This window comes from Lonchura striata, chromosome 6 (assembly GCF_046129695.1).
Source record: "Lonchura striata isolate bLonStr1 chromosome 6, bLonStr1.mat, whole genome shotgun sequence".
Lineage (NCBI taxonomy): Eukaryota > Metazoa > Chordata > Aves > Passeriformes > Estrildidae > Lonchura > Lonchura striata.
In genome coordinates this window covers 30,445,464-30,455,000 of record NC_134608.1, presented here as the reverse complement: position 1 = coordinate 30,455,000, position 9,537 = coordinate 30,445,464, and the positions used below count along the sequence as shown (strand labels likewise).

Sequence of the window (9,537 nt, the reverse complement as noted above, 5' to 3'; positions counted from 1 at the left end):
ATGTCAATTATAGTATGTAATTTAGAAGTCCCTATGTGCTGGATAGAGTATAGGAAGGCTGGCAAATCACTATGGGAGATAATTTTTTTTCTTTTTGTTAAAAAGATTTCCAAAGCACCTAGCTATCCTCAGGGACCAATTAGTTTATTTTTTTTTTTTTTTTTTTTGGTGCAACTAGTAGTATTGTCAACTAATTCCACAGTAATAGATGGGGTGGTGCTGCTAAGGATGTACAGTCTGTGAACCATCAACAACCAGGGCCCAGGCTTGCATAATTTGTCAAACCTTTATCACATAGAAGAAAAGCCATTGGTACCAGGAAGCAGCACCATCAAGAAGAGGATAGTGGTCTCATCTCCTTGATATAACCTTTCTTTTCTTGCCATTGTCCAGGTGAATCTGCAATACAAGAAATAAACAGGGTTGAAAGGCGGTTTTGTTAGTGATTCATAACTGAATTGTCAATGCTGGTGTTCATTTCAGAAAAATAGCCCCAGACCTGCACTCCGTGTGATAATTTTTTCCTGTTCTCTGAGGCCTCTCCATCCAAATGTGAGGGCTGGTGCTCATGTAAGTGTCCTGACTGCAGAGAGACCAGCAACACAGGCAGATCTTTGTCCCTCGGAGCACCTCTTCCTGGGAAAGCTGGCTTGTTCCGTGTGTGTAATCCCCAAAAAAACAGAAACACAGCATCTGTGGCAGGGGAAGTGAGGTCCAGAAAGTGTTTTGGCATTGAGTTCATCAGCTGTAGAAAGAGGAAATGACAAACCTTGATTTTCCCCTGGTCTCTCAGAACAAATTCTCACATACGCTGCAGGAAGATAGAGATGGGATAATAATATTGTTCATACTTCAGATTTTGGTCAGTCACAAATACAAAAAACTGTCTGGTCTCTTTACTGATATTAGAGTGCGAAGAGTTGCTTTTGCTTCTAGTAACAAAAATGCAAATCCCTGCTATTTAGCTGAAGGAGAAAAGAAATAAGATGTCCTTGTACATCTATTTTGATCACAAGTATTATGTCCAAGAACCTGCCTTCTAACAGAGTATTTCAGGATGTTCCCTTTATGATACTCATTTAGAAATGAAGAATTAGCAAAAAACAATAGCCATGCTCAGACTTGAAGAAATGTAATGCTCAAATGAGCACAGGAATGTGATGGCATATTTGTATTTAAAAGTAGTAATATATAATATTCACTTATGTAAGAGCCACCACCAATATTAAGTATTACTTTCAAAGCAGTTTTTCACTGAAAGCTGTGTGCCTTGCTTATTTGAGCAGTTTAAAAAATATTTTCCTTAAAATTTACTGAAGGTAACTTTCTGAGTCAATAACAGAAAAAGGGAATAGAATATCTTATGTTAGATAATGCTATTGGCTATCTCAATTCTTATGTGCAGTATAAATCTCTGTTAGGTTTTAAAACCTAACATAGTAAAACACAGGTAAAAATATCTTAACTATAAAATTGCAAGGGAGGGGTTAATGTTTTTGAGGTAAATCTTAATTGCCGAGATCCTATTTGGTGGGATTTTGTTTTGTTTTGTGAGTTTTTTGTTTTGTTTTGTTTTTTTGGTTGTTTTTTCTGATTTATTTTTTTTTAGTACCAAGCCCTCTCATTGGCATCATTTCACCAGGTTTTTAGGAGGAGGGGGAGAAGGAGAGAGAGATGGAAAGACTGTGTGAAGTTTCTTCTAATGCATAATGTATTTAAACACTGTACTTTCTGGATTGATGCCACTAACCAGCTCAGAAATGATTCCTGTTTCCTCCTTACAGACTTGCAGTAAGGAGTCAGAGATGACCATGTCTACAGTCATCCCTAGCTGGTGTCAGAGCATGACAATTCTGTTGTTCTGGGTCAGTGGTGAATAACTCACTCAAATGGTGCAAAGTCAGCCAGTTCTTAATTTTTTATCTCCTCAAGAGTGCATTCAGTGACTTTATCACTGAGAAGAATGACTCCCCTGCCTAGTGTGATCAAGATCTGGAAATTTGTTGCATCAGCATATTTAGCCTGGACTGCTACTTGATTGGTGGGACTTATATTTGATCTTATGGCAGACAGGTCTGCTCACTGACTAGCTAAGTGAACCTAGGTCCAGAGGGAAACTCCATTTTACCCATCTGAACCTGAAGGAAGGGAAGTCACATAATTTGCCAGGCTTTTCAGTTGGGGTCCCTACGTGTAGGCAAGACAAACTTCTTTGAAGTAGGGAGTGGGGTGATGTAAGCTCTCTGGAGCCCAGCTTGTGAGGCTCTTCCCTAAAAAGAGCTCAGAGACACGAATCAGTTCTAGGAAGACTTCGTAGGCACTTCATATTTGTGCTTTGTAATATTTTCTGCAACAGTGAAAGATAAGAAATGAAATTACAGATTATAAGCAAAAAGACAATGCATCAGGTGTCAAAGTGGGCATCTCTGCTTTTGAGATTTGTGCTGTGAACTTTCAAAAAAATAGAGTTACAATAACTTAGTACCCTGTGGTTTTGCTATTCTTATGCTTCCTTATTTTCTAAATCCACTTCATTGAAACTTTTGTCAAAAGCATTTTCCCATTTCTATGGAATTATGTGTATGTCAATAATTTCAATCACTTAAAGTGGCCCAAAGCATCTTAAATTTGGCTGCAGAGAAAGGTGACCATAGCCATTCCTTCTTTTTTGCATGTTTTTTAATCACATTATCCTGAAAAAAAATCAGTAAAATTATACCATGGGAAAAAAAATAAATTGCTTGTCTGCCTTTCGGATATCATAAAGATATTTGTCAGGGACTGAGAGCTTTAGCTCCCTTATGCTTGTTCTTTTGGTCCATCTACTGAACTTCAAAGAACAGAAACACTTCAAGCCTTTCCAGTAACCACTTTTAAACATCCAATATGTACAGCACGTAAGTTGTAGGTTATTTACAGTTTACGTTTGTGAGGCTTCTTGGAGGAAAAAACTTCTGAGAAACGGTACCCCCAAAAATAAATACAGGCAGGTCCAAAGCATGCAGTTGTCATCTGGAGAATGATTCACTAGTGGGAGCAAGACTTGATTGAGCCCTTCATTTTGAGCACCAAGTAGCATATCACTTAGAAAGACTATTAGTTGTGTTTCCAAATACATAACACCGTGTATGTAAAGTACAGACTTTAAGTTAAACCTACAGGAGCAGACTGTCAGTGTTCCCACGTAACCCTTCACATTCTGGCGTTTTCCAGACTGCCAGCCAAATGAACACTTTAGGAGGAGGTGCATATATATGTCTGCAGCACCCAGCGGGTTAATCCACCCTACTGTGCATAGGTGTTGGAGCTCTTATGGTATGTAAGACTTGCCAAGTTTGGAGTTGTACTTTTCAATTTTTTTATGAACTATGCATTTACAGCAAGCATCTTTTCTTATGCCGTTCAACAGTGTGTGAATGCATATCAAGACAGTTCTTTCATTTGTTTTATGTAAAACACACATTTGTGTACAGTTTATCACCAGAAAAAGGTTTTATGGTTCATTTTCAGACTTTTCTACTAAAACATCTTTTTTCTTTTTTTTTTTTTTTTAAGAGCATTTAGCCATCCTCCACTTTTTTTTTAATACATATTAAAACAGACAAATTTGCATTTTGGATTTGTGGCCTAGAAGTGTCCTTTTCAGTAATTGAAGCTTTTAACTTAGTATCTCTCAGGAATAACTGTCCATTAATTTCTAGTCTTTTTTTTAATGATGAAAAAATCTTATCCATGTGTACCCATATGTAATATTTCAGCTAGTGCTTTCTTAATAACTAAACAGCCCTGAAAAAAGAGGTTTCTCATGTGGACAGTACATGGATCTTGCTGTAGCAGTGGGCATCATTTTAGAGGCTGTCTCCTGAACAAGCAGTTGTGACAAACAGTATAGGGTCTAAGGAGAACAGCAAGACATTAAAATATCTCACAGTTTATAACTACTTTTAACAGCTGTAAGGAAAATTGAGATGCTATGGTTGCTATTTTCCTTTAAAAAAACAGTCATTTTTACTCTTAAAGAAACTACATTAATGATTTAATGAAGGAGAATGGTGCAGGATGTTCGTCATCATCTACTTTTAAGTTCTCACATTCTGCTATATATAAACAACTGCAAAATAGTAAAGGTTAAATATTGATGAAGGACAGCTGACCTTAATAACTTCAACTACAGGTAGAATTTTAATTGAACTTAGCTATTTTGCCCACGTTTGATATTCTAATGACAAAAGTAACAGCATAACATAACAAATAAAAAAAGCTAATTAGAACAAAATATAGCCTTTAATGTATACTTACTTTTATGCAGTTGATTGAGAAAATTAAAAACATTATCCCAGAACTAAAAAAGGAAAATAGTCTCTTAAAGGAGATGTGCTATCAAGAAAAGAAAAATATTTTTTTTTGTCTCCTGATTTCTTTAATGACTTGTTATTGTTGCCCCAGCTGTAGCCAGTCTGCAGCTGGTATTGTTAACAGAATTACTATAAGAATGCCAAAAATACTTCTCTAAAAATATATTTTAAAAAGATTTAAAAAGAATGCCACTAAAACTGCAGCACAAGGACACTTTGTGTGACAGTGTTTAGTAGGATGAAAAATTTAAACAGAATAACAGCTATTTACAGTCACACTGCAAAGTAATTATTGAAGCATAGAGAATATTTAAACCTATTTTAATAATACTTTCCTTCAACCTAGATACTAAAAACTGGGAGTACACTTAGCAACTTGTATTGAGACGGGGAGGGTGGGAATTGAAGTTAAAACCACGTAGAAAAAAAGTATTGAACATTTTCCTGGTGTGATACAATGTGAGTTTCACTTCTAAATAGAAGACCATCATAAATCAGCATAAACCACATGTTTTAATGAGTGTATCTCCTCTGGAATTGTGCAGTGCTTGCAATTCTCTGTGACCAAGACATGGATGTGGTCTTAGACTTCTTACTCAGGCAAAACTGCCACTGACATTAATGATAATTTTGCCTGAATAGAACAAAGTGCTTGATGGGAGTTGTGCCAGAATGAGAGGTGTGCGATTAGGATAAACGTGCAAAAAAGTACAACTTCAAATGGCTGTACCTCTGACTTCTACAGCTAGCATTTCCTTCAACTACAAGGATCTTAATTATAACATTTTCTGGTTCAAAGATTAACATTTAGCATTCTGGGAAAGACTTTCTGGACTTTAGTAACCTGATCAGCACACTCTCCTTTTGGTCTCTGCCTCTTTCTGGTTCTTTGTATTGCAGGGGAGATGATAGTATCTGGCACATTCCTCGGATGTCTTGAAGATAGCAGCCTTCTGTGTTTGGGGCTGAAAGATTGTGAACTCTGTGTTAGCAGAAATGCCACACAGGGGAGGTGAATAGAACATTAAAAAAGCTTTAGCTTTAGGTACTGCAGCGCAAGCAGAGTTGAATTTGAGAGCTGGGACTTAAGTGGACATTTGTCCCTGCTTTCTTCCTTAATAAAATCTGAGTGTTAACTGTGGGTAAGGGCATTTGAGAGATCACTAAAAATGAATCATTGAGTGCCCAGAAGAGCTTTATTATGATATACTATGGAGAACTTTAGAATATACCTAGTACTTTTTAAGTGGTTATCAGATACATGTAGGAGTTACTATTATGGAAGTGAATTATTTTGTCCTTCTCTGCAGAAGCAAAATAATTTGCCAAATTAAAATGTCAAAATAAACTCATCAAAAACTGGATCTGTGTGGTCCTTTCTGGCCCTGTGCTCTCATCCAATTTTCTTTTGCCCCATGAAAAGCTATTGAGCAAAAAAAATCACCAGCAACGTTTGTTGTGTTTGTGTATGTGTAGTCCGTTTTGGAAAAGCCTGACCCAATACTAAATCTGGGGAAAAAATAACCTCAGTGCAGAAATCCTGACTGGCCAGGTTGATTAAAAAAAAATTACCAAATTTTAAAAACCCCCAGACTGATATCAGGTTCCAGTACTGAATTCTTATAGGAAGAGGCAAGAGAGGTTGCTTAGTTCAGTTTGCCCCCAGCAATTAGATAGGAGGAATTATTCTGCTCCCGAAGTTCCGCATAAGTGTTGCCACTGCCCAGTTAACCAGTGTGAAAATACCATGGAAAATAAATTATTAAACTATACTGTTATTACTAACTTGCCAGTTCCAGAGAAACAAATGCAGCCGCATTTACATATGTGTCCATCTGTCTGTTTTTACACTTTATGTCTTCAACCAGTGGGTGAAATTGTTTTAATCCAAGCTGCAGTCTAATTTTTTTTTAATTTTTTCTCCCTACTGATATTTTTCTCTGTGTGTGTGTTATTTGTAGATGGACATGCATATTCTTGACAGTAGCTAGTTCTTAATTGCCCCTTTAAGTAACGTAATCTATCTGGCCACGGTAGTTTTAACTGGAGTATGCTGCAGAGTTCTCCATGGATAATTTTCGTTAGTTAGCAGATTGTTACCATCTCAATGTTGCTGAAATCCCTAATCTCAGGTCAGCGTGAAGCTGCGGTGGTTACAATCCTGTTGCCTGATGCAGTGTGAATGGAAGTGCTTTCTGTCAGAAACATGTGGTCTCTTCAGTGGAGAGCCTGCGTAAATCCTGTGTAAATAGAGGGAGGCTAACAAAGGATGAGCCCCTGCAGCTCAGAGCATTTGGAGCCATTTGGAGGCTGAATTTGCTAAATGCTGCTTATACCGCCTGAAAAGTTGAAGAGAAAGGAGCATAAAATCCCTTCTTTTTTCTCTTTCTGCTCCTACCCTGGGGGGAGGGTGTTAAGGGCCAGGGAAGCCTGAGGTAAGCCTATGAAGACTGTTTTTTCAGTGCTCTTTTGAGTGTGAAAAAGGTGGCATGGGTCACTGTCCCCTCTTTAATGTCGGAAAACCCACACAGTTAGTAAATGTTGCATGTAAACTAAAGCATTTCATCCCTTCTCCTGCACTCCACGGCAGTGGGCCATGAACTAGTCACTTGAAAATCGCTGAAAAATTTCGCTTCAACATGTCTGGACAGTTTAGCCCAGCATGAACGTAAGAGAGATCAGTAATTAGCAGGTTGCTTTACTGTTGTTCCCCTTGTCTGCATTGGAACACTTTTTCACCTGATTTGAAAAAATGTTGGATTGCAATGAACGAACCGTGAATCTCCTGGCTGTATAAAAGAGCTTAACATTAAAATTGTGGTTTATTAATTTTATCTTCTATAGGCTACAAAAATACATTTTTGACATGTGACAGAATTTCTGAGATTTCTTAATTTGTTTTACGAATAAACATGAAATCTAAACAGACAATTAAGAACACAAAAACCCCAGTCTTTTTTCTTATTTTTGGATAGAAAAATAATGAAAGGGGAGATGTGAAATTTAACGGTTCTGAAAATAATTTTGAAATGCTTAGATCACTGATTTTATAGCATGCATGGCTATAATAAGAGCTGAAATGTCATTCCTACTTTGAATAAATAATAAAACATTTGTGAATTCCTTTTTGCAAATAAGATATATTAGTGACTCTAGAGAGGGGCCTACTCAGAAACAGAAAAGAAACAATTTTTATTCTGTCTCCTGTAAATACACTCTATATACAAGATACCATGCAAGTCCTTAAGTCTTTAACACATATTGCCAGATGGCAATAGGGACTTGCTCCTGAATGACAAACTGTGCTAAGTTGTAATTAGATTACGTAGAATAGCTTTGTATGTGGGGTCTGATAGCATCTTAAGTTTTCTTCCTATTTGAATTTGCAATAATTATTAATTCATACATGTGTGAAATTTATACATGTCATCTTTACATTATCAACCCAGTGGAATTGCTGGTTTTTATTCTGGAAAAGCAAAAGATCAGCAGGAGACAAGGCCAGGTCTTTGTCTCCTTCCTGCTTCTAGAAGGGCAACAAGACAACATCTTCAGTAGGAAGACAGATAGTGGTATATGTCTGAAGCTTTCTCCTGATCTCTCTAGTGCACCAGTGTCCAACTTTTCTTTCTGTCCAAGATGCTCTCTGAAACATACAACAGGGAACCATGAAACATGTCTGGTGTGTCAGAGACACCAGCGCAGAGAATGCAGTGGTCTGACTACAGCAGCTCACTTGAGGACACTCCACTCCAGAAAGAAGTGCCCATGCAGGTCAGCACAGGCTCAGTGTGCCTGTAAGGCCCCTGAACAGGTTCTGATGGCTCCTTTCTCCTGGAGTAAAGTAATTTAGCAAAACCAGCACAGGTACTGGCAGAGCACTACCAGTGATGGCACAGCTCTAAGCTGGGTTGCCCACCTGAACTGTTTGTGATTTTCAAAGTCCCATACTTGCCAGTCATAGCGTATCTTAACTTACTTTCCCTGGGCAAGAAATGCAGGAGACAAGTATGGCTCCTGTGGTGTGAGGAGACCTAAGTCAACTTCCTGGAACAGGGATCATTAAGAGGAAGAGAAAGAAAAAAACAATCCATAGCCAGGACTCCATTCAAAGATCTGTGATCTACTGGAGCTGTAAGACTGAAAGCCGATAATTTTAACAGGATGGAATGAAGATAAGGATTCTCCTGAAGGGTCTTTGATTCTGGAGCTGACCTTCCCTCTCTATTAGTCTTCCCTTAAGTACAGACTATCTTATCTTCAAAAACATCTTCAGACACTTCTCTCCAGCTTTTTGGCAGTGATAATTAACCAGATTTTTAAGATTTTTCTCTGGTGGTGATGCGGATTTTATTACGAAGCTGAATGTCCTTATTAATAATGGTTTACAATATTTATGTGTCTAGATGGACACATTATAAGTACAAACAAATAATTGGATGCTGTGAATATAGGTTACATGCAGATTTCCCTCTTTGTTTTGCATTTATAGCTACATATCTACATATTCCACTCCATCAAAATATTAGTCTGGAATATTAGAGTAGTTTACTTAAGATCAGCATAGTGTACTGCAGATTTCCTTTACAAAATCCTTTAACTTGCTTTTCATATTGCATCCACTATTTTTAGAAAAATGGAGAAGTGTCTTGTCTTCCCCCGAGTTTAGATCCTCCTGCTGTTCTCTCTTTTTCTTTAGTGTGACAAACCTTAAAGCTGTAAGGGACCTCTGATGGTGAAGAAACTCAGACACTGGGTTCTGAAATGTACTTTTCCAGAAATCACTTTTTTAACCGCTCTACTTGCTATGATGGTAACAGAAACTATTTCTAGAATTTGAATCTGGACTGTTACCAGGCTTCTGTGCTTTGGCCTGACTGGGTCATCCTTTTCAGTTATCACTTTGATAGATTGAGAATTTGTTATTCATCCTGTTCACAAGTGGTCAAAAGACAAGATGGGCAACTTCTAAACTTCATCTGTTGCCTCTTTTTTACTCTGTGAAGAACACAAAGACTAGGGTTGAGATAATACTGGTAATGTGGGAGACTAACAAAGAAATATTCATTGATACAATAAGGTTAGACAGGCTTTATGTAGGACTGGTCTCTGTTTCCCAAAGAGTCCTTGGCTGTGTCAACACTGGGCTTTGCAAGCATATCTGTCCAAGGAAATCAGCTTG

The 9,537-nt window shown here is 37.6% G+C and overlaps 1 protein-coding gene across 10 annotated transcripts in view; it reads left to right on the top strand.

Moving 5' to 3' along the window:
• Window positions 1–9,537, top strand: part of MEIS2 (Meis homeobox 2) — a 171,874-nt gene that overhangs the window by 37,912 nt on the left and 124,425 nt on the right. For 4 of the 10 annotated variants that reach the window (XM_077784068.1, XM_077784066.1, XM_077784067.1 and 1 more), the window contains one exon: window positions 3,214–3,315. The exons of the other annotated variants lie outside the window; for them this stretch is intronic. In XM_077784068.1, the coding sequence (XP_077640194.1) occupies window positions 3,214–3,315 (102 nt within the window). The remainder of the gene's footprint in view (window positions 1–3,213; window positions 3,316–9,537) is intronic. 10 annotated transcript variants of the gene reach the window in all.